General features: G+C 52.7%; 1 protein-coding gene across 1 annotated transcript in view; it reads right to left on the bottom strand.

Annotated features, from left to right (window-relative positions):
• Window positions 1-25,252, bottom strand: part of ENPP6 (ectonucleotide pyrophosphatase/phosphodiesterase 6) — a 73,026-nt gene extending 47,774 nt beyond the window's left edge. The window contains exon 1 of the mRNA XM_028526914.2: window positions 24,522-25,252. Within this exon, the coding sequence (XP_028382715.1) occupies window positions 24,522-24,762 (241 nt within the window). The 5' untranslated portion in view covers window positions 24,763-25,252. The remainder of the gene's footprint in view (window positions 1-24,521) is intronic.
• Window positions 25,253-25,520: the final 268 nt, after the last annotated feature.

The following is a 25,520-nucleotide window of genomic DNA, read 5'->3' as shown; positions in this document are numbered from 1 at the left end:
TCAGTTTCCTCCTCTGGAAAATGGGGACATCATACTTTCTTGCAGGGGTAAATAATGGGGGTGGGGGTAAGACTTCAGCGCGGCGTCTGGCACATAGGAAGCATTTAATAAACGCACGACACCCTCTGCGGCCCCTGAAAGCGCTACGTGACCAAATAGCGTGCGGTTATCAATGGTTTTTAGGGAGGTACGAGGCTGGGCAGCCTAATTCTCAGTATGTACACATCCTAGTCTGAGGCAGGCTCTCAAAGTTCTGGGAGGAAATGAAAAGAAACATTACCCCATTTCGCTCAGGAAACTGGGCCAGGGGTGAACGCCAAATTCAGAAACTGATCGCGGGGCTCACCTGGGCTGAGAAGGCACCTCCCCCCACGCCTGGGAAATGCCTGGCCCGACACTGCCCTCTGCCGGCGCTCTCAATAATCTCCACCGCCCGCAACCTCGCTGGGGCCAGGCTGAGAGCCCCCTCGGACTCTGTGTTCGCCTCTCGCGTTTGGAAGGCGCCTCCGGACTCTTAGAGCTGCTGGTGGAGATGCCGAACCTGCCAAGAATCCAGGCCGAGGCAGGGAGCGAGCCAGGGGGGCCAGGCGGCCGCGCACCCAGGCAGCCCCCGCGGTCACTGCGGCCTGGGGAACATAGTGACCGTCCTGTCCCAACACGCCTCCTGCTAAGTCTCCTGTCGAGTTCCCACGTCCTCATGCACCCCGCTCCTAATTCCTGTTTAGTTACTTGGCATTTCATTATCCCTGACCTCAGCCCTTTCCTCTTCCGGTGGAGGTCAGTGCTTTCTTTGTTTAATCCAGCTGGTAACGGTCACTTCAGTGGACGCTTAACCTTCCTATTACCCCCTTTTCCTTCCAGGAGCAGCTGCCCCTGCCCCCAATGTGCTCCACACGGGGGCTTGTATGGCTGAGCTCCCTGGCTACAGTGAGTGGACATCCGTCCTAAGCTGTGCCCCACCCCCAGTACACACAGTTCCTCCAAGATCCAGGCTGGGCGGGTGTGTCGGGGTCCTGCCCCCTCGTTCCTCATGCTGGGAGGAGGTGCCCTGGAGGAGACATGCTCCCCGGGGGAGAAACTGAGGCTGCCCTGCACACACGCCACAGAAGGGAGCCGCAGAGAGGGGCACCCCCACCCCCACCCGTGCCCCTGGATGCGGAAGCCACAGAGACCCCTCCTGTGGGCGGGAGCAGTGGGCGTGGGTTTGGCCCCTGGCTCCCTCTCCATCCTCAGAAGTGTCCTGACTTGCACAGGTCCTGCACGTTCCCAAATCCCCCCCCCCCCCTTCCAGGCAGACACCGAAAAACCAATACCCCAAGGACAGGCTCTCCCACAAAACAAGTGACAGAGTATCCCTGCGACTGCCAAGTTAACAAGCCGATGGTGCAGCCCAGCCGAAGCTGCAAAGAGCCACACAGCCCCGGCCTCCGTGCGGGCGGCAGAGGGGGGAGCGGGTGTGAGCCGCTTCTGGAATAACACCAACACCTCGGGACACTTCTGCACCCATCGCCCTCTCCCGGCGTACCTGAAACCTGGCCCTGATTTGGAGCTGTAAAATGTAGTAGTCTCGCCAAAATAGAGCTTAACTGGAATCTCACCAGAAAGAAAAATCAGACGAATCCAGCATTCAGCCAGTTTGGGAGACAACTGGCTGGGCTTTCAAGAACGTCAGGACTGTGAGGTCCGGAGAAAGCAAGGAGTCCGGAGGAACAGGGAGCAAAGAAACATGGCAGCCAAAGGCACTGCTCGCACAGTCTGCACCAGGACCCGCAGGGACCTGATGCGGCCTTGGGTTGGTCCAGGTCCTTGGGGACGGGGGACTGGGGGGAGATTAGACACACACGAAGTTTACTGGGGGACGTTCCGGGGAAAGGGGGTGAAGCGGGACTGCAGGAGATCCCTCCTTGGGCAAAGGTCTGACATGTGAGCAAGAAGACGGAGGTGGGAGGGATTGGAGAGAAAGGACCTATGCGATGCCGAGACGTTTTGGCCAGGTTGATGGTGGTCCTTCAGCCAAGTCCGCCCGTGGAGGACAGGCCATCACTCAGACCCGGACCTCGCTCGGTCATTGGTCAGAACCAACCCCGGCGCACTGGCCTCGGCACCAGCAGCGGTGGACTCAGCCGGGCAGCAAGGGAGCCGCGGCTTTCCTCGCTCCGAGCAGCCCCAGGTCTGGGCGGAGCGCGTTCATGGCTGACGCACCACTAGGCGCCCATCAGACCTCACCTGGTCTCCCCCGCACCGCTCCTCCTCACTCCGACCGCACCTCCGGGACCCCCGGTGTGTGCGAGCCCTGGGCGTTTGACCTGGTGTGTCCCTCCGCCTGGACTCTCAGACAGGGACAGGGCCGGCCAGCCTCCTTAACTGTCCTCGTGTCTCTGCTAAAGTAGCCCCTCTGGGCCCGTGGAAGGAGACTTTGTGTAGAAATGGAGAGTGGGTGGCGGGCACCTGTCTGTGCACAGAGCGCGTGCGCAGAGAGCATCTGCCCGATGCGCGAGCGAGTCAGGCGCTCTGCAGGGCTGAGGATACGGCACCCAAGCCGACGAGGCCCCCGCTCCCGGGGAGCGTCCTTTAATAAAATGAACGGTTGGCTACTGGGCGCTGGAGTCTAAGCCATGACTTACGAATGCACGTATCTTGTCATACGTCCCTGGAGGTTAATTTTGAAGGGGCGTGTCCTCCTAGGAGTCGATCCCAGGGAAGAGTGTAACGTGGCCCGGGGCCTGAAAAGGCCCAGGGGTCTTCGTTTTTGTTCCAGTGTTTCTGTTTCACATCTAGAAGGGAAGCCCTGGCTTCCCTGGTGCCTGAAACCTTTTCCAGGGCTGTGTCCTGATGGAAATGCGACCCGCGCTTGGCTGCTGTGGGGCCAATTTCGAGGCTTACAAAGCAATCGCTTTCTTTTTTTTTTTTTTTTTTAAGATTTTATTTATTTTTAGAGAGGGAAGGGAGGGAGAAAGAGAGAGAGAGAAACATCAATGTGTGGTTGCTGGGGGTCATGGCCTGCAACTCAGGCATGTACCCTGACTGGGAACCGAACCTGCGACGCTTTGGTTTGCAGCCCGCGCTCAATCCACTGAGCTACGCCAGCCAGGGCTCGCAATTGCTTTCTTAAAATACCAACCCAATTGTCTTTAACAACATCAGACGTTGTCGGAGGATTTGGCTCCAAGTAAGAAAGTCATGTCTTCACCAAGTGCCACTTTCAGTCCTCCCAGCACCCTCTGAAGGCCCGGGAAGCCATGCCCCCTGTGTGGCACTGGTGGTCACATGACCAGAAGCTTCCGCCCCGAAGCTGCCCCTTGCCACTGTTTGCTGGAAGCCCTCCCGGACTCCCCACATGGGACCACAGACGGGCATTTCGTGGGGGACATAAAAAGAAAGAAACCACATGACACCATGTGAAAACTGGTGCCCATTAGCTCCAGAGGCCTGAACACTTAGGGATAATTTACCTTCAAAAAAGACACAATTCTGGGGAGAAAAGATTAGGAAAACCTATTGCCAATTAAACGGTGACGACATTTCAAAATACCAACATCAAACCACAAGGGTGAGACGCACTGCTAACGCCCCCGGGCCCGAGGACAAGGCCGTGTTTGCATGTCCCGTGTTTCCTTCCGTGACGGCAGAGGTACCGAGGGCCAAGGAGAAGTCAGCCTCGGGCCTTGTTAACACTCGGACTTGACACCAAGTAGATCTAGAAAGATTGATAGGAATCAAAACGACAGATCAGGTGATTGAGCAGGCAAATGTATTTGCCCTTCTTTTAAAACTGCATTTCCTGGGTGTTCCTCGGGTGACCCACCAGGGTGGCCCCTCGGCCGGGCAGCTGCTGCCCAGGCCGAGGCCCGGAGGCCGGCAGCTCCGCGTGTGAGCGGAGGGGCCGGCGGGCCTGTCTGGGAAGCCGATTGGAGTTGATGTAATAAATCGTTCCTCGTGGCTGTGCCGGGGATTCCTCCGCTCAGCTGCCCTCCCCTCATGGCTCTTTGTGTGGGTGGCTCCAGAGAGTGCGGACGGGGATGGAGCCCATTAGGTATTTCCTAAAAAGACTTAAACGTTGTTCTTCAGGGAAATTGGTAGTGAAGGGTGTGATTTTAAAGAGACATTTCTGGCCTAGGTCTCTAATCCCAAAAATCCTACCACGAGCCAGGCTTTTTTTTTTTTTCTTTCTGTCTTTTTTTAAATCATAGCACTGAGTCTTAACAGAGTAAGGGGTGTGTGTAAAAACTCAATTCTTGCACTGGCTAGGTGGCTGAGTGGTTGGCGCAGCCTCCCATACACCAACAGGTCACCGGTTCGATTCCGGTCAGAGTACATGCCTAGGTTTCAAGTTAGACCCCCAGTCGAGGCATGTACAGAAGGCAACCAAGTGATGTTTCTCTCTCACACTGATATCTTTCTCTCTCTCTCCCTCTCTAAAATCAACAAACATATCTTCAGGTGAAGACGAAAACAAACAAACAAACAAACAAAACTCAATTCATGCCCTGAGAGGAGACGGAAACGCTAACCAGAGCTACAGTTCGGGTTTGGCTCAGCGGCCGTGGCCGTGAAGTGTGGTCACGAGATCGAATACCCACCGTGCCTGCCCTTCGACACGAGTCAAGGTCAGAAAGTTTAGAGGAAAGCAGTTCAGAGGGGGTCACGACACTAGAGGACAAAGAGGAGGACCGCCACACTGGAATTCACCCCTTGGAGCCCTCACCCCCCCACCCCCATTTTGTCAGGAAAAAAAAACCCTGAACCCAGAATCACTTTGAGGCCACAAGGTGCAGGTACCCCCCCCCCCCCCCAGCCTGGGCTAGACCCCGTGTCTCGCTTCCAGCCCATCGCTGCCCTCACACCAATAATCTCCCGGAGAGACGCGCCCAGGCCGAAGCCCTGGAAGCGGGGGACATAAGCAAGGGGAGGAGTAGTTGGATTTGGCAGTGAACTGAAACGATATAAAATACGGCTGAGTGAGGCACAAGGTAGGCTTGCTTGGCAGAAGCGGGGCCTTCTCATTTCAGGTTATTAAGAAATCCATACGCTCCCGCCGACCACGAAACCACCTGGGCGTGGAGGCTGGGCTTAGACCGGGGAGCTCTCCCGCCCACCACGCCGCCCGAGGGAGCTGTCGTTTCTGAGAACTTTTCCAGACGCTGCTCCGTTATAAATGGCTTAAACTCCCAAACCTAAGATCTCCTGGGGATACGAAAGTTGTTTTAAACCACCAGAGCCCCTGGATGACTCACCAAGCTGGAATTCGGCAAACCATAATAATTTTAAGTTGGGTGTCTGCGTGCCTCTTAAAATACTCAAGAGAGTTTGCAAAATGTTTAATTATACCTATTTCTGCTTTTGTATTCTTAAATCCTGGGTGGGGAGTGGAGGGCACTGGGGAGGAGAGGCGGAGGGAACAGGCGAGCCACGTGGGAGGTAACCACTGCCACTTCCCTTTGGACTCTGCGTTCACTGGGGGGCCAGAAGCGTGGCCCCGGACAGAGGGGCAGCGGGAGCCAACGCCCCGTCCGGCAGCAGCTGGGGTGGCATCAGAAGAGAACAGCTTAAAAAGGAACCGGCTGAGCGTTGAGGATAAAGCGGTTTCCGAGTAACTTTAAAGCAAATACGAGCAGGCATGTATTGAGTTCCTAAGTGTCAGGGAGCCTAAGACAGCTGAGTGGGGGGCAGGGACTGGGACCGTGCCTTTTGTGGGACCACCATGCCCTCCCAGGCCCCCAGAGCCAAGGGCAATGAGGAGCGCCTAGCCCAGAGCTATGTCTCGGTGGCCGGGGCCAGTACCCCAGATGTGGCTTATCACAAGAGGCCTGTTGAAACCATTCCGCGCAACTGTGCAGTCCTGGCCATTGGGGATGAGTAGCTGAGTGTCCGAGGTTGAATCCTCTCTTTTATACTCAACCCCAGAAGCACTGATTGTTTGCATTGTCCATTGAGACTCACAAAGGAGGGATTAAAGCAGAGCTGGTTTCCGTGAGTTGGCTCAGTCTGGAGGAAGCCTGGAAAGGCGGAGACGCTCGCCCGTGGTGTCTGTGTCTGCGGGCTTGTGCCGTGTACCTCACCGTCTGGTGGAGAGGTGGTGGGGTGGCTGCACTGGGGCGCTGCCCCTCCCTGAGAGCAGGAGAGGAGAGGTAGCCCGAGGCCGCAGGGGGAGCACGGCATTCTGTCCTCACGCTCTGCTATGTGCGGGCTCCGTGACCTTGAAGAGCACGGTACTGTGTCCCAGCCTGGCTTTCCTGGTGCGGTCCATGGGGATGGCTGTGCCTGCCCGGTAGAGTTCTATGAGGATGGACAGTATTTGGAAGCACCTGGCACTGAGCGCAGCCGACATGTAGATGTGTGAGTTCTTCGACGCTTGGGAAATGCAAGGTCTGCCCGCTGCTTGACTGAATGTGGCTGCTCGTCCCGAAGGAAGACAACAGGAGTTCTGCGGAGATGCAGGCCACCCACTGTCCGCTCCGATTGCGACTGGGCCAACCAGAGGCCGTGCGGTCAAAAGGCTGAGTGACGCGTGGTGGGCAGCAGCGCTCTGCGTGGTCCTGATTTACTCACTGTCTGGCTGGGTGGCCTCAGGCCAGCTGCTCACCCTCTCTGGGCTTCAAGTCTCTCAGCTGCAAAAACGCCCTTCCGTAACTGCCAAGGCGATTACAAAAATCAACCAAAGGTATCAGGATTCGAGAATGGAAGAAGTAGCTATCTTTTTCTGCAGGAATCGTGGTCTCGTATATTCTGATACCAGGGAATTTTAAGGCATTCACAAAATACTATTAGAATTAATAAGCGAGTTCAGCAAGGCAGGCAGATGTTAAGATGAACACCCAAAATGGGTTGTGTTTTAATATGCTGCACAAATGAAATTAAGAAAAGAATTCCACTCACAATAACTCAGAAAAGAATAAAGTGCTTAGAAAGATTTAACAAAAACAGTGCAAGACTCGTGCGCTGAAAACCACCAAGCCTTGCTGAGAATGTCCAACCTGACGACACGGGACGACACCCCACACTCACGGGTCAGAAGACGACATTGTTCAGGTGGCAGTACCTCGCAAATTGTTCTGTAGATTCGACACAGTTCCTGCCAAAATCCTAGCTGCGTGTTTTGTTTTGTTTTCTTTTCAGAAGTTGACAAGCTCATCCTGAAACGCATTTGCAAATAGAAGGGACTCAAAAGAGCCAAAACGATCTTCCAAAAGAAGTACCGAGTGGAAAGCACTACTCACCCCAGTTTCCAACTCCCTACAGCGCTAGGTGATCGAGAGAGCGTGGCCGTGGCCTAAGGGTGGCGTGTGGACTTCAACCGAGGGCCCGGGAATGAACTGACACTCGTGGCCAGTTGATTTTCAATAAAAGTATCAAGAACATCCCATGGGAAAGGAATAGTTTCCAACAAATGGTGCTGGGACCATTCATTGCCTCACAGTATATGCAAAAATTAACTCAAAATGGATGCAAACCTAAATGTAAGAGCTAGAAGTGTTAAAACTCTTAGAAGAAGATACAGGAGTGAATCTCCATGATGTTGAGTTAAGCAGTTATTGCCGAGCTGTGGTGCTGAAAGTACAAGGATAAAAGAAAAAATAGACAAATAGGACTTCAGTATTAAATCCTGCTGTACTTCAAGACACTCCATCAAGAAAGTCAAAAGACAACCACCACCTGGAAGAACAGTATTTGCAGATTTTATATTCCCTGATGTACAATGTTCCACAGAGTCTGGTACGTGGATGTTGACAGCAGCTTTACTCACAACAGCCGAAAAGCGCAAACCACACAAACGTGGCCCAGCTGGTGAATAGATCAAGAAAATGGGGTCTATTCACGCAACGGAATCCTTCTTACCCGTGAAAGCAACGGGGAACTGACACAACACGATGAGCCCCAAAAGCATCACGCTAAGTGGAAGAAGCCGGACACGAAAGGACACGTGTTCCGTGGTGCCATTCCCACGAAGTGTGATGGCAAACCCCTAGAGGAAGAGAGCGGATTAGGGCGGGAGGGGGGAATGGTGAGCAACCCCAGGGCACAAGGTTGCTTTTGGGCGGCGGAAATGCTCTCAAATGAGATTGTGGTGATAGTTGCGCCTCTCTGCAAACACACTAAACATCGCTGAATTGCCTGTGGTCCTTGGTTACAGCAGCCCGAACCAAAATGGGAGCTAAACCAGCGCTCGGTTACAATGCCTCCTTGGGCAGCTGGAGATGAGCAAGGCCCACCGCATCCAGGAATGTCTTTGAATTTAAGGTTTTGAATGGATGAACGCTATTGTTCAAAAAGAGAGGCGACAGGACCGCTCTCTCACACATCTGCCTCTCCTCTGTCCGGGTGTCCCTCCAATAAGTGACCACAGCTCCTCATTTCTCACGTACATTTAAAGACATGCTTTCCCTCCAACCGGCAAAAGCCCTCGGCTGGGCCCCGATGCCCCTGAGTGGTAGCATTCCTGCTGCCCACCATTTCCTGCCCCCCGGGGAGCCCAGCTCGACAGGGGCCAGGAAGGATGCTGCCTCCACCCCAGAGCATTTCTCACCAGGGACTGGGGGGTCATGGGTGAAAAATTCAAATATCAGACCACTCACACATGCTATATGGCCTGACTTCCGGGAGCATCGCAGGCTAGGGGATGTGGTGGCATTTTCCAGGGGCTGCTGGAGCAAGAGCGAGGACGCTGGTGACTTCTCTGAGGTGCTGCCCTGTCCCGAGATGGCCTTGCTTCTCACATCTGCCCTCTGCAGTGGACTCCTGGTGGCCAGTCTTGCAGGCCAGGGTGCACCCTGGAGGAGCCCACCTCCTTCCCCAGTGAGAACCTGGGAGCCCAGGCGGGGAGTGCTTGTAGCCGGGGAGGGGCTTTCACAGGCTTTCATTGCCCTGGGCTGAGGAGCAGGGGTTGAAGGGGGTAGGCAGTGTATTCTAGGCTGGGCCTATGGTCTGCTAGGGAGGGACTGAAAGCCCCAAATTTGAGGTTTTCTCCCAAACACCGATGTTCGTGTAAAGCTTTTGCCTTCACCCATCCAAGCGGAATGTCTCCTCCAATCTACCCGAGAAAGCCAGCGTCTTACACGTGCAGACCGTTTCTCAGGAGGCACGAGGCGCACTGCACGCGGGCGGCCTGCTTTCTTTGCTTTGTGTGCATCACGTGGGAGAAGGGCCCGGGGCCCAGCGCCCCCTAGAAAAATCCTGGGGGTGTCCTGCCCCCTCCATCCGCAGACACAGGACCTCCACGCTGCCTCCACCCCACCCTCGGGCCGAGTCCTCGTCAGGGCCCATCAGCGTCCAGGGCCACTAACCACAGACCAGGTTTTCAAATGTGTAAAAGAGGTCCAGGTCAACCGTAACCGGGAAGAGGTGCAGATTATCATTGAGAGCCCCTTCTGGTCACCCTTTCCCTGCATGTCCCCCCAGGATCCCCTTGGACCTCAGCACTACATTCCCAGTCCGAGAACAGAGCACCTAGAACATTCCCAGCAGGCAGCCGGCCTCACGCGGGGGACCGCTGACCCTGCTAACCCAGGCTGTGTTGGCCAAGGCTGCTCGTTTTAAAGCAGCGAGAGCTCAGGACCCGGACGGTGATGTGGCTTATCCAGCATCTCAGGGGCTCGTGGCAGAAGAAACCTGGCCCAGTGACTCCCCTCCCTGCCCATCCTGGTCCGTCAGTGCTTTCCAACCTGCTGCACATCAGGCGTTCTGGGCGGACAACCTGGGTGAACAGGCAAGGCCACTCAGACCCAAGGTGCCGGGGCAGAGGACCTGGCCTGCTGGTCCGCCTGGAGCATTCACAGCCCACAGCCCAGGTCGGTGCCCTGTGCGCATTCCCACGGCCACCCCGTTTGGCCTCCCGCCTCGGGCCTGGCAAGCGCAGGAGCGCGAGCTCTGAGGGCAGGCACCTGAGAGGGGGATTACGTCATCCAGGTGCAGAGGATCCGCAGTATCCCTGAGCAACAGTCTGGTTGTGGCAGTGGCCTGGCCGCCCTTTGTCCCAGGGAGCCTGCCCACGCGGGGTTCCAGGGCCTCTCTGCTGGGCCCTGCCTCCTCCCCGTGGAAAGGGCCGGAGATAGGAGCAGGTTATGATCAAGCACTACATCCAGCAGAAGCCAAATGCTCCACCCAGGACCCAGGGAAGCCCCAGACCTGCCTCAGGTCCCCGTCGGGGCCACCGCAGACAATGGCCCCATTCACAGAAGGGGACTATGAAACATGAGTAGGTGTTGTTTAAAGTGTCTCTGAAATAAACATTAACCTGCTGACTCAGGCCCCCTCTGAATTAATTTTAAACGTCCTTTTACCCATTCTTGGCATAGCATGCATCCCAAGAGCAGCAGGGTCCAACCAAACTCCCAGAAGCCTTGGCAGGAGGCAGAGGGCCCTGCCATCCATCAACAGTGGGGTGAGGGGAGGGGGAGGCGGGAGAGATCAGCCACGGTTCACAGACCGCAGTGGCTCCGTGTGAGTGAACGCTCTCAAACAGGGGCTTACCGTAACGCTAATCAAAAGCTTTCACCACGTTCCGCAGCCTCGCCCAGCACCCCGGCCCTCCCCTCCTTCGGGGAGTGGGTTTCCAGCCACTGGATACCGCGTGACAAGGGCTCCCTCTCAGCACCGTGGAAAGCCAAGAGAAACACGCTTCTTAAAAAGTGGCACTTCGGTGCAGAGCTCTGTTGCTGGGAGCTGACATCATGACGTGCCAGGAGAGATTATTTTTGCAAATTCCTGGAACACGCTATTTTCTCAGGGCAGGAGTCAGTCTGTGCCCTTCGGGGCTTCTGTGGCCCCACGCGTCACCCACCCCGCCTGCGTCTCTGGGCAGCTTAGTCAGGACCCTTGAGACAGATTGTCATTTTAAGTAGAAATGTGGAAAGATGCTGTTAGGTGTCACTAGGAAGTAAGTGACAAAATTTAGACAAAAGTTCACTTGATGAGAAGACAGACTTATTTGTGCCACCATGAGAAATATCCTCCACCAGCGTGTGGCAAGCAGAGAGACAAGAAGGTCATGGACCTGGGTCCACTGGGACCCTCAGAGCAATTTCTCTCTGTTACCCCTGTGGCTGGTTAATCCACAAGCTTCTGGAACTCACCTTTAAGACATCGTCTCTGACCCCGTAACGTTCCAACGCCAGGTGGAGATCCAACTCCGACTTGAAATCTATTCTGACGAAAATTTACTTCCCCAAATAAGCAGCCCTCCAAACTTGCTCATCCCTGCTCACAGGAGCCCCAGACTTCTGAACAGCTCTCGGCCTTGCGGTCGATTCAGGGTCTCCTCCTCTTCCTTCTCCCACGTGCACTCGCTGCCCCGGAAGCAGGTTTTTCCAGTTGCCGTGCTCTTCCCTGTCAGCCCCTCCCTACGGCCCACGGGAGAGGACAGACGCTCAGGTGTTCCCAGTGGAAAAGGGGAGAAGAAGGGTCTCATTGGGCCATCGGCAAATTAGCTTTTAAAGCCTTCCGTCAACTGAATGTTGTTTTGTTTTTTAACAAATGCACCCGTCTCCCACGCTCCAAGCCACACGTGGGCGGCGGATGGTTTCAGCACACCTTCCCCGGTCTCGTGAATGCGTCAGCGCCTTGGCTTCCGTTGTGTCCCTCGCGTCGTCAGTCTGTATAGGTTTATATGTTTCCTTAAGACCTGGCCCACAGTTCATCTCTTACAAAAAGTCTCTCCACTCATCCTTCAGGGTTCAGTTCTAGATCCACCTTCTCTGTGCCACTCACGTTCATGACGACATACTCTGCTTTCTTCTGAACTGTGCCGAGCACCCACTCAGCAGCGTCTGTGATGGTAAAGCAAAATCCCTGCACCCACCGTGGGGGGGACGATGCACCCCTGACTCACTGGCATCAACTGCACAACAGGACTTGCTTTGGCCACCGAAGCGGGTGTGGATGTGACTCGTGACCCTTCCAAGCAGAAGCTTTACGCATTATCACATTGTCTGGCCGTTTCCTGTTTTCCTCCTGCCGGGCCAGCAGCATATCTCGCTTGGACGTTGCTTTATCAGCCTGGGTCTCCACGTGAAGAGGAAACAGGGCGGAGTGAGACGTCAAGCTTAGTGGTGGGAAGCCTCCGACGTAGCTCGTTCCTGCAACACGAGTCGGCGTAAGCGCACAGCTCAAGTGTGGGCTGTGCGTAGTTTCAGGATGCGGGCCTTACATACAGTGTCTCGTTCTGCCTTCTCCACAAGCCCGGTGGATGTTTATTTTCTCCGTCCTACTGACAAATAACATTGAAGCTCAAAAGAACATGCTTGTTTCCATTCCGAAAGTCAGCAAGCGACAGAACGGATGACAGTGGGTCTTCTGCGGTGAACCCATAGGTCTTTCCACTGCACCACGTGTCGTGGGTCCAATCGTGTTCCCCGAAAAGATACGTTGAAGTTCTGTCCCTCAGTGCCCGTGACTGTGACCTTGTTTAGAAACAGGGCCCTCACGGATGTAATCAAGTAACACGAGGCCATTAGGATGGGCCCTAATTCAATATGGCTGGTGCCCTTGTAAGAGACACACAGGGAGAACGCTGAGGGACGAAGAAGGAGACAGAGATGGAAGTGATGCAATGGTGCACAAGACGCTAAGAGAAAGGCGTGGAACGGGTTCTCCCCGGGAGCCCTCAGAGCAACCGTGGCCCTGCCGACACCTTGATCTAAGGCAGCCGGCCTCCAGCACCGTGAAGGAAGCCTGTCTGCTGGTCCGACAGGGCCCCCAGCCTGTGGTCACTTGCCACGGCATCGCTAGGAAACCAAGACACTGTTACTACCCCAGTTTCAGGGCAGAAACTACCAGAGAAGCAGCTCAGTCAGTAGGTTGGGGCTGGACGTGGGCTGACTAGGAAAACCTTCATTCTTCCGTCGGCAGCCCAGTCACCATGCGGCCCTTTTCGTTTCTGAGGGCCTCACAAACACGTATGCCCACAGACCCAGGGGCTTGAACAACAGAAATCTGTTGTTCACGATTCTGGGGGCTGGAAGTCCGGCATCATGGTGTCATCACAGGGTTGGTCTTCCCTAAAGCCTGTCTCCTTGGCTTACAGGCGGCTGTCCCTTCCCTGTACACCCGTCGGTGTTCTGGCCTCCCCCTCTTACCAGGACATCAGTCATTGGATTAGGGCCCACCCTGATGACCCCATTTTGACTTAATTACCCTTTGAATGATCTTATCACCAAATACAATCACGTTCTGAGGCACCGGGGATTGGGACTTCAACTTATGATTTGCCGGGGGCTGGGGGCGGGGGGGAATTCAGCCCGCAGCACCATGTTTGCAAACACCTAAGAAGCCCCTCACGAGGCCTGTGTTCACAGCCCGTCCACCTGAGCCATCTGGGAGCGCAAGGGTGGCCCTGCCAGCCCTTCCGTTAGCCAGACCCATCTCCAGTCCAACGGCCAGGACCACACACAGCGGGGCCTTCGCTGTTCTCTCGCAGTCGTTTGTGTGGTTCTGAACCCTTCGCCTTGTTCACGCTTCGCTGTGCCCTCGGCTTTCTTGGCTTCGGCGCTCTGGGCTAGAATTGGGCTCTGTCTCAGGCTGTGCTCACGACCAGTGTTCTGGTGAAATTCCCAGCACCCCAGGCCTTTGATCCCTTACTTGGCACAGCCCCCTCCTCATGGTAATTCTCCTCCCGACCTCTTGCTGCCTCCAACTTTGAAACAAAATTGATAGACGTGTTTTGAGGTAGAGAAGATTTCTAGACATAAAAGGTAATCAGTTCACCTAAACGACTGTTAATTGTTTAAATAAAACAAAGCATGATTTGGGGGACTTCCGGTCAAGATGGCAGCAGAGGCAGACATGCCTCACCTCTTCACACAACCTCATCAAAATTATAACTAAAATACAGGACAACCATCACTTAGAACCATCATAAATTGAGCTGAACGGAAGCCTGACACCTCAGAATTTAAAAAAACCACGTCAAATGATAGTAATAGAAGAGATGCAGACGTGGAATGGGGTGGTCTCTCACCCATATCTGGAGGATAAAAATTCAGGAGAGATATCTCAGGAGCAAGGAGTCCCAGCCCCACACCAGGCCCCCAGCCCATGGTTCCTGTGCCGGGAAGATCAATCCCCACAACTTCTGGCTGCAAAAACCAGTAGGGATTGAGTCAGTGGAGAAACTGCTGGAGCCCCAAGCAGTTCCTCTTAAAGAATCCACACACAGACTCACCCACTCAGACTTACTCCCTCTGAGCTCCAGCACTTGGGTAGCAGCTTGAAGGGCACCAGTGGCACACTGGGAGACGTCCCTTTTCTGAGCCCTCCGCACACACAGCCATGGAGCCAGCAGGCTGGTGTCATATCTGAGACTCCATCAACCTGGCTACCACTGTTTGCCCTGACCTGGAGATCCCCAGAGACTCCTCCCCACCCCATTTATAGGCCCACTGGAGCTGCTTTTTCATTTGAATACTGGGTCTTGCCCCATGCTTTGAAACTTCCTAAATCCTATCAAACAAGCAACAGTTGGCCTCAGGGAGCTCCAGGCCAGGCACTAGCAGCAGCCAGATTAGTTTCACAGCTTGACTTTGCCTGGGAATCTCTAAGCCCAACACAAGTGGCAACCTTCTCAGATTCCTTTATAGCTCAGGAAGGGCAGACTCAGGCAAAACACAGGTGGTAGTTGACCTTGGCCTGCACCACCCAGGAAACCCCTGGGCCAGGACACCCAGTGGACAGCAACAGACCACTTTGGAGCACTACCACCCTGCCCCTGCACAGCTGATTCTCCATGGAAGGTGGAGGTTGGTGGTGAGTGGTCACAGCCAATCCTTGCAGCTGACTGGCCTGGGTAAATCCTCCCCACTGACCTGCCAACAGCAACCAAAGCTCAACTACAAGAGGAGGGTCTACTCAGCCCACACAAAGGGTACACCTCGAGTATCCAGCTTGGGTGATAGGGGAGGCTGTGTCACTGGACCCTATAGGATACCTACTACATTAGGCCACACTACCAAGAAATGGAGTCAAAGAAGTTTTACCTAATACATAGAAGCAAACAAAGGGAGGCTGCCAAAACGAGGAGACAAAGAAGCATGGCCCAAGTGAAAAAACAGATCTAAACTCCAGAGAAAGAGCTCAATGAAATGGAAGTAAGCAATCTATCAGACACAGAGCTCAAAACGCTGTTTATAAGGATGTTCAAGGAACTTAGGACCACAGCAGCATAAAAAAGATCCAGTTAGAAATGAAGGATTCACTGTTGACATAAAGAACAATTTACAGGGAAACAACAGTGGAGTGGATGAAGATGAGAATCACATCAATGATTTGGAACATAAGGAGGCAAAAACAATCAACGAGAACAACAGGAAGAAAAAAAGAAGCCAAAAAAATGAGGGTAGTAGAAGCAGCCTCTGGGACAAGTTCAAGAGGTCCAACATTTGTCTCATAAGGGAGCCTGAAGGAAAAGAAGAAGAGCAAGAAATTGGAAATCTCTTTGAAAAAATAATGAAAGAAAATCCTAACTTCCCTAATTTGGTGAAGGAAGTAGACATGCAAGTCCAGGAAGCACAGAGTCCCAATCGAGTTGGGTCCAGAGAGGCCCACTCCAAGACACATCATAATTAAAATGTCAAGGATTAAGGATAAAGAGAGAACCTTACAAGCAAGAGAAAATCAGAGAGTTACCTACAGGGAGTTCCCATAAGACTGTCAGCTGATTTCTCAAAAGAAACTTTGCAGGCTAGAAGGGGTTGGAAAAAAAGTATTCAAAGTGATGAAAAGCAAGAACCTACACCCAAGGTTACTCTATCCAGCAAAGCTATCATATAGAATGGAAGGGCAGATAAAGTGTTTTCCAGACAAGGGAAAGCCGAAGGAGTTCATCATCACCAAGCCATTATTACATGAAATGTTAAAAGGACCTATTTAAGAAAAACAAGATCAAAACTATGAACATTAAAATGTCAACAAATCCATATCAATCAACAACTGAATCTAAAAAAAATAAAAACAAAACCAAAGCAAACTAAGCGAACAACCAGAAGAGGAACAGAATCATAGATATGGGGATCATTTGCAGGGTTATCAGCTGGGAGGGGGAAGCGGGGGAAGAGGGAGAATGGGGAAAATTGTGCGGGGATTAAGAAGCATAACTGGTAGGAACAGAATAGTCAGGGGGATATTAAGAATACTATAACAAAGGTAGAAGCCAAAGAACTCACATGCACAACCCATGGACATGAACTATGGGGGGATGTTCTGGAGGGAAGTGGGGTACTGGGCAAAGGGGGGCAAAGGGAAAAAATTGGGACAACTGTAACAGTCTAATGAAAACACACACACACACACAAACAAAAAAGTGCAAACAAACAAAAAACCAAAGCATAATTTCAGTTTTTCTCTTTATTAGTTTAGGAGCATGTAAAGTCAAAATAATAATCAGCTTTCCTGAAACTCTGAATGTTTTAACCATTATAGTGCTTCTTCAGTATAATACACTCTATTTGAGGAAGACAGAATAATCAAATTGGTGCTCAGATGAAAAATCAGGAGTGTGAGAAAGACAATGACAGAGTAGTGTAGGCTCCTTTCATTTGGCTAGCTAGGGAAGGTGCGCCCATGACAGCAACTCTGGGGGGAGATCTGAGAAAATCAGTGGAGCAAACCTTGAGTCTTTCCACAGGAAAAGCAAAATCAGTCCAGCCAGAAGGAAGAGCAAGTGCAGTGTCCTGAGGTGGTCACGTGGCTGGAACAGGTGCAGAAGCCGGGGGAATAGGGGTGGGGAACGAGGTCCGAAAGGGGCAAGCTGAGCATGTGGGGCCAGTTCCGGAAGGACTTTAGATTTTACCTGGAGTGAAAGCAGCATCTGCCAGAGGCTCTGAGCAGACGAGTGGCATGATGAGATGTGTGTTTTAAAAGGAGCACCCCAGTTCGCACGTGGAGACAGACTGCAGGCCGGAGACAAGGAGGGAACAGGAGCTCTTGGGAAGCTCTGGGCAGTAGAACATGCAGGGGATGAGAAGTGGAGGCTTTGTGATTCGTCTTGAAAGTACAGCCAACTCAAAGAAAAGGAGGTGAGGAAGATGAGGAGGACGCAACGGGAGGGACCAAGGAGTAGCCGGTGGAATGAGAGGAATCCAACACTGAGCGGCCTGAGCCCAATGCTGTCCCTGGGCACAGAAATCCAAGCCTGGGGACTGAGCCTGGCCCAGGGGGTGGGACACTGGTGGAGCCAAGAGCATGACTGGATGTTGTACAAGAGACGGTGGGAGGAGATGAAGAGGGCAGCCCTGTGTGTATGGAAGGAAAAGGAAACTGACCCACTGGGGAGAAGGTCCTCATGCAAGGGCTGACCTTGGGACGAAGGGGAGAGGGAGCCCACTCTGTTCCTGCTGTGGGTGTGTTGGGAACCGCCCTGCCTGGTTTCAGAAGCTGTAACCCCTGCTCCATGGCTAAGGCTGAGTGAGAAACCTTCAGAACAGAAGCCACTGAGGAGACAAAGCTTATCTTCCTGGCAGGAGCACCACTTCTGCTCCTTTTACTTCACCCTGCCTGGCCCCAATGCTTGATCAGTTAGCCAATGACGGGTAAGATTCCCCAAGGGGGGTAACGATCTAAGACAGGCACGATCACAGGAAGGCCCTCAGGGAAGGACTTAGGGGCTATAGAAAAAGAGGGTGATGGACCCTCGCCCCTCGGCTTTGACATAGCCTGAGTCCTCATTCTGTCTGCGAGAAGTCTCCTAATCTCTTGGCTGCCTTACTTCCCCTGCCTAACTTAAGCCTGAAACAATGACAGAGGGCGGTGCAGCCCTGTGCTGGAAAGGGTGGGTTCCCCGGGTGATTAGGCCTAAGAAAGAATACATAAACTCCTGTGAAACCTGCTTTGCTAAGAACGTTCTCAATTAAATGATAAAGGTCTGAGCAGGAAATGAGTTTGTTTCCCAAAGTTTTGTAGCCCTTTAGCTAACAGACCCTGACTCAAAATAAGCCTTTTTATTTCCTTGTATGATATCTATTGTTTGACCCTTACTGCCCGACAATGATTAGTGAGCTTTACCTGTATTCCTATGCAGATTGAAAGCCAATAAAAGCTTGTCAAGGCAAGGGTCGGGCACTCTCTTCTTGAGAGAGTGGCCAGGCACTGCAAGGCTTGCTTTCCCCTTGAGAGAGTAGCCATGCCGTCCCTTTTCCTCCACAGGACTCGGTAGTCCGTGTGAGTTTCTCTTGTGCCTCATCCATAACACCACGGACACTGCGGGCCGGTGCACGCATCATGGGTGTGCAGGGTTCTGCCGGCAGCCCCCACAGGAAACCCGAGATCTCCAGAAGGCTGAGGGTGTGGGCTCTTTTCAAAACCTAATTTCTCAGTACTTCCTGCACTGATATCCTTTGGTCTAAGTGACAGCCGGTTTTAATCAAAACCAGATATTTTCTTTTTTTTTAAGATTTTAAGATTTTTTTAGAGAGAGGGGAAGGGAAGGAGAAAGAGAGAGAGAAATAACAATATGTGGTTGCCTCTCGTGAGCCCCCCACCAGGGACCTGGGCCCATAACCCAGGCATGTGCTCTGACTGGGAATTGAACCCGCAACCTTTTGGTCTGCAGGCCGGCACTGAGTCCACTGAGCCACACCAGCCAGGGAAAAACCAGCTATTTCCTTGAAGGCCGGGGAGAGTGCACCTTCCCCTGCAGTCTCTGACTCCAGCACGCTGGGTCCTGCCTGTCTGGGAAGAACTGGCTTCACGTGCAACTTCTGAGAGTGCCGTGGGAAATACATCAGCACAAATTATTAATTCTACACAGTTCATATGCTTGGTTTTGCTTTGATTCTGGTGAAAGGTTAATAACGCACCTTTATTCGAGCTCTTGCTGGCTCCTGGACTGGTCTTGGGGAGACCCCTGGGTCCGAGGTCACAACCTGCTAGACACTCCAGGATTTGGGTCAGGGCCCTGCTGGGGGAGAACTGAGCCCGTGACCTCTGCCCTCCTGCTACCGGCATTCTTTGGTGTCTGGAGCGGAGCATCCCACCTCCGGGCACTTCATTCACCAGTTTCTAAATGTTCAAGTAACAATAACACACTGCGTAGCAAATTCACCCCTGTGGGTGTTCGTCTGTCAGTAGTCACATTCAGGGAAGATTGCACTGGCTTCCCTGCTACTCAGGACATCCTGGGCCGCTCTCCCCAAATGCCGAACCAGACCACCCAGCAGTAGAGGAGAGGGTAAAGAAGATGGGATACCCCCCACACACGATGGAACATTCCCTGGCCATAAAAAAGAATGAAATCTTGCCATGTGTGACAACGTGGATGGACCTAGGGGGTACATGCTAAATGAAGTCAGACAGAGAAAAATGTATTATATGCGTTCACTTACATGAGAACTTTAAAAAGCATGAACAAACAAAATAAAACAGAAACAAACGTACAGATACAGAGAACAAACTGATGGTTGCCAGGGTGGGGGTGGGGAGGTGGGTAACAAAGGTGAAGGGGAATAAGAGGTCTAAACTTCTAGTTAAAAAATAGTAATAAGCCACAGGGTGTAGTGCACACGGCACAGGGAACACGGTCAATAATATCAATGGGGCTTCGCACAGCGACGGACTGTTGGTAGACCCATCGAGGCAATCACGCGTAAGGTATATGAATGCATAATCACGATGTTGTCCACCTGAAACTAATATAATATGTGTTATCCGCACTTTAATTAAAAAGGACGTGTCCGAGAATTGCAAACAAGCGTTGCCACTGGCCTTGGCCAAACGCCGTTGTCGTGTTCCTTGACAGCACACTCGGCCTTCTCCCTCACCCACGGTCTGGGCTGAACAAACCACTGGTTCTCTTCCCTGGATTTTACATCAAACTTTACTCCAATCAAACGTGGGTTTAATCCAAAAAGAGAGTAACCTCAGGAAAAGACCCGCAGTGAGACTCAGGCAGGAAGCATCCCAGGACCATTTCCCCATGGCTGTATTTGAACTAGCCCGCAGCTGATCTGCTCGCCGCTCTTCAGAAAGGGCGTGCGCACGGAGACAGGACAGGACGGTAAATGCCGGGCCTATGGCTGCCCACCCTGCTCCCTCACGACGCTTTCGTGCGACTGCAGCTGGGAGAAGTTGTCCCCTCCTCTGCTCCTCCGTAGCGTATCCGAGGACTACCCACTGGTCTCCCTGTGTTAGTTTGCCAGCAGGGCCACGACCAGGCGTCACAGACCGGGAGGCCAAACAACAGAAAGTCCTTTCTCGCGGTTCTGGAGGTGGGAAGCCCAAGATCAAAAGCATCAGCAGGTTCAGTCTCTGCTGAGAACTGTCCCCTTGGCTAGCAGAGGACCGCCTTCTCGTGGTGTCCTCGTGTGGCCATTTCTCTCCTCTTCTTAAAAGGCATCGGTCATACTGGATTAGGGCTCCATGCTAATGACCTCATCTTAACTGAAAAAACCTCTTTAAAAGCCATAACTTTAAACAGGGTGACTTTCTGAGGTCTTGGGTGTTGGGACTTCACCGCACAAATTTTGGAGGGACACATTTCAGCCCCTGTCATTCAATTTTAGAGTAGTAGGGACTCGACACGTCTCCTGTCCTGGCCTTGAATGCAGGCTCCCTGGGCGAAAGACCCTGTTTTAAGATCCTCCGGGTCCCCAGGAATCATTTGTTTGATGGATCCTCCTGATCACTGAGAAGTTTTGTTCGCCTGTGTCCTGATGCAAACGTATTTGGAAGGAGAAAATAAACTCAGCCACCGTGGCCTCACGCCAACGACCAGGCCACACGATTTCCAAGGTTCCTTATAGCTCTTATGACTGTTCATGTCCCATCACGATGCAGGTGGCTTCCTGCCGAGAGCCAGCCCAGCCCTGCTGTCTGACACAGTCACGGAGGGAGCCGTAGGTCCGCACAGCAGACACGGCGGGGGGAAGTACCTGGCACTCCTCTGCTTAATCATTGTATTACTGCCCGTGCTTATAGGGTCTATGTGATTTTCCACGGGACTGGGACAAATGGCAATTCCACAGAAGAAATACAGTTCTTTGAAAGTAAGCAAGAAAATGACAGCTCATTGGAGAGTGACTCCCCACCAGAGTGTCCTCCTAAGTGGGTTGGAGAGTTCAAAGAACGGGTATTGGAAAGATTATTATACACTCCTTTTCTATGAATACTTAAGCGATCGGGACCCCCACGGTGTTTATTGCCTAAAAAGTCAGACATCAAAGATAGAAACAAATAATAAAAATACATCAACACCAAGGTAGATGGCAGGCAGCTGAATGGACTGAGCCAAACAAAGATTATTACCTGCATAGAAAGACAGGGTTCTGGCGCTGAAGTGAGAAGTGAGAGACAGGTACTAACCACATTGACCACGAAAGCCTTCCGCATGGCCTTTGCCAGTGAGCTAAAACAGTCCTGTGCCCAGTTACGTGCCCAGCTTGCAACTTTAGAATATATAGATTAAAATCAAGTTAAGCTTTAAGAAATCAAGGTGTTATATAGTGTGGTAAAATGTGTTACTGATTAGTTGCAAAGATTAGGAGCTAAAAGCTCGCACAATAATATACAATAGAGAGCTGCTTCCTATTTTCTGCAGAATAAGGATAAAGCAAATATGACTTAAAAACCTCACTTTTTATTGCTTTCACATATGCCACATGTACACACCCAACTGTATGAAAATAAAGAACTCAAGAGCCAGCAGAGATGCCTGGCCGTTGAGCTTGAAACTGCACCTCTCGTGTCTTTCCTTCGCCGACGCCGTCCCTCCACTGGGGATCCCTGGACCTGCTGGAGCTGGATCCGGCAGCTTCCCACAAAATTCTCCTCTTAGGAGTTTCAGACGTGTGCTTATTTCTTAGATGCAGGCCCCTCAAGAGGCTGCCGCCTCGTTCTCTGACTTTTTCTAATTCTCTCTATGTTGCTTATTTTTTCACGTCTGCATTTGGCAGCACCTGAGATCCTGGGCTGATTAGGATGGGAACCAAGGAAACCGAGGCAGGAAAGTGACTTGTCCCAAGTCTTCCCACATCATCTGGACCCTGCGGTGACACAGCCGAGGTCTTCCAGGCCCAAGGCCAGGGTCCTCCCCAATAACCTCTCTTTTCTCCCTACGCAGAGAGAACGTGAAGCTTTACGGCTTGTGGGCAGTGATTCACGTAACGAAGTGAGACCGCAGTCTCCCCTATGAGTTCTGAGGGACCCTAAAACAGCCCCCCTTTCAGCACCAAAAGGATCTAGCATGAGTCTTCTGTTAGTTCATAAAATGCTCAAATGCTCAAACCATATGTGTAATTCCCAACGGTTATAGTCTTCCCTATATTAAAAAAAAAAGAGGAAATTTTCAACACCAGGTAGAAAAACGAGCATGGATATTGGGGGAAATAGCCTAAACGCAGCGCCCAGTCAGTGCCAGGACAGCAGGGGCGCCCCCAGCTTCGCGGCCGGCCGGCATCTCCCAGCCTTCCCTCCGTCAGCAGGCGCGAGACAAGTCGTGCCCACCCTCATGTGCACATGAACGTGATGTGAGCCTTGCTGGACGCATCCTGCGTTAATATTGCTTCTTTTTTGTTTTTTTTTTTAAGATTTTATTTTTAGAGAGGGAAGGGAGGGAGAAAGAGAGAAACATCAATGTGTGGTTGCTAGGGGCCATAGCCTGCAACCCAGGCATGTGACCTGACTGGGAATCGAACCTGCGATGCTTTGGTTTGCAGCCTGTGCTCAATCCACCGAGCTATACCAGCCAGGGCAATATTGCTTCTTTAGAAAGGGAAAAGACGACTTAAATACCGAGCCGTCTCTCCAATCAGATTATACATAAAAATACACACAGGTGTGACACACAGCTCCCGCGGGCTGACCTCGGTCTGAAAGGGCAGGCGAGGTCTTTGTCAGACCCTCCCGGCGCTGGGCCGTCCCCGCACAGAAAGGACAAGTGACAACAGCCCTTCCAGGACAGAAGGCATGTCTCCGAGACAGAGTCTCGTTGCCAATGACTCCTTGTGCCCATCTCAGGAATGCGGCCCCGACCAACAAAAGACCGTGTCACTGGCTTGGTCCCTCCGTGGAGGCTGCAATGGTCCCCTTTGACTCCCCGGAGCCTGACTTTCTGAAACGGATTTTGTTCATTTCCCCCCGAGACGGGGAAACCGCACGTGGCAGCCCATGACGAATCAATCGGGTCTGCCAGCGCGGCTCTGAGAGGCGACCGGAGTGGGGCGGTGTGCGTGCGCGACACTCCCCGGACGCAACCGAAGTCGGGCTGGGGCACACAGTCCCGTCTGTGTGCGGCCCAGCGGCCGGCAAACTGCTTCCCTGCGAGGGGAGACGCGTGCCAAGGCGGGACCAGGGGGCCTTTGTTCGTCCTCTGCGTCCCAGAGGCGCTGGTCGCTCGGCTGGTGGGGGAAGCTTCCAACAATCAACAAACGCATTGTTCGCGGATGCACAGGCTGATTCCTTTCCTCTCCACGCCTTCGTGTCTAGTTCTCCGGAGCGTCTTTCCCCTTTAATTTTATGGCACGTTGATGTGCATGTGCATGGAGTAGCCATCCCGACAGCCAGAGAGATCGACCGTCTTCCCAGACTCCTATGGCCTTGCCGTTCCGTGGAGTTCCGTAATGCAATGCAAGAGTTCGCACCCCCCTTCCCATTAACATCATTGATAGATCCGTCCCTGTTCTCAGGGCCCACAGCAAAGCTCAGCATACACAGTAAGAATAACAGTGCATTCCTGACACCACCCCTGGACAGTTTGCGAAATTCTTCCCGAGAGAGCCTTGCCGGCCCTCACAAAGGTCACCGAGAAACCAGCTGGGAGCCGGGAATCCCACTGTGTGAGCAGGAAGTCCGTGATGTGGCTCAGACAGAAGATCAAGTTCACGGACACGCTTTGGCTCTCTGGCCAACCCAGATGAAGGTCATCTTTGGGCGAAATCCAGCTTTCTCGAACCCAGGCACAGTCTGGGGTTAGCTGGCATTGTTGTTCTGTTTTGTTTTTTTAAACCGACGCTAGAAGTTAAAAATGGGCATCTCAACCACACGGTCATTTTTTTTCTTCGTGTTATGTTACCTGACCCAAAAAGGCAAACGAAGGGGCAAGGGCCATGGCTAAGGAATACTCCAAGGTTTGGCTGACAAGTTCCCTCCAAGTAATCCAGGAACCCATGTTAACTTACACAGCCTAGCACATCGATAAACAAGGCCAAATGCCTCCAGGATGACAGATGACCTCAGAGCAAGGGGACCAGAGGAATGTGGTACAGACACAGGAGGACCTGTTGGTTGACTAGCTAAACTTGACCTTCCAACAACAGAGTGAACTAGAAGTTTGGTGTGTAAAACAAACAACCCCCTTTAAAATCATCTAGTCATATAGCTCTCTGTTCTCCACACTGAGAATCCAACACGATTTTTGGAGAAAAACACAAACATGAAAAAAAAATCCTGGCAAAGAACACACACTTCCTGCTTGTCTCCGGTGTCCCAAAGGGTTGGGGGAACCTGCACATTGAAATTAGTCCCCGATGCCGTGCACCGGCGGCTCCCTGTTAGTTGGACCCCGGCCCCCTCTTCCCCACGGCAGGCAGGCGCAGGGCACTCACCAGTCATGAGCGTGTAGTAGTTGGGGTAGGAGAGGCTGGGGAAGTCAGGGGTCAAGTAGTCCACTTTGACGCCCCGGCTCACAATCTCCTGGAACCCAGGCAAGGACTCCAGGGCCTCGTCGCTGATGTAGTCTGAGCGGAAACCATCCAGCAAGAACACCAGGAGCTTCCGGCGGGCCTCGGCGGGCTGGGCCAGGCCGAGGGCAAGGCCCAGCAGGAGGGCCCCGAGCTTCCCAGCCATGCTGCCAGGAGCCTGCCCGAGCTGGCTGGCTGGCACGGCCGGCCCCTCGCAAAGACTGAGGATGGAGAATCTGTAGCTCTTCTCTCTTCTAGGGGCTGGATCTTGACTGCTGGCCTTCCTGAGCCAAGTTCACGTTCAGAATTTAAAGATACAGCACCCCTTTTTAAAAGAAACCTCTCTGCTCACCCTTGGCTGGAAAATCAGGGGACCCACTCCTCTGGGTTCCCAGACAGCCCTGAATGAACACCAGGGGAGGAAGTGCAACCTTATTATTCTTGGGTGAATGCTCTAGAAATATAGGCACCCACGGAGAGGGGGAACTTTAGAAGATGACAGAGGTCAACGCTAACTTTGCAGCTGGGCTCACCCAAGGGAGGGGCCGAGGAAAAGGGCAATCTTTCAAATTGCTGTTATCCCACGTCTTCGCTGAATTAAACCCTCTGGCTGACTTTCACTGACGGTTCGGGAATGCAAGCCTCTCGGCTCAGGGTGGAAAGAAACTGCGAGACAATCACATCCAGTGGTCAGTCACAAACGAAGTGTTTGTGCCCCATGCAGCTATAGACAGGATTGACTGCTTTATTTTCCCAGTTGCTGGTGTCTGAAACCATCTGTAGGAGGGGGTGGTTCTCAGCAGAGCTGGAGAGCCAGAGAGAAAGTTCCAGAGAGAGACAACAGGGGTCACTACAGGCAGGCTGTTCTACGACAGCACTGCCCCAGGCAGGCAATGGGACGAGGAGCTGGAGGACGAGCGTTTG

Source organism: Phyllostomus discolor, chromosome 11 (assembly GCF_004126475.2).
Source record: "Phyllostomus discolor isolate MPI-MPIP mPhyDis1 chromosome 11, mPhyDis1.pri.v3, whole genome shotgun sequence".
NCBI lineage: Eukaryota > Metazoa > Chordata > Mammalia > Chiroptera > Phyllostomidae > Phyllostomus > Phyllostomus discolor.
Note: the sequence above shows the minus strand (reverse complement) of the source record. Positions and strands in the feature narration are given on the sequence as shown.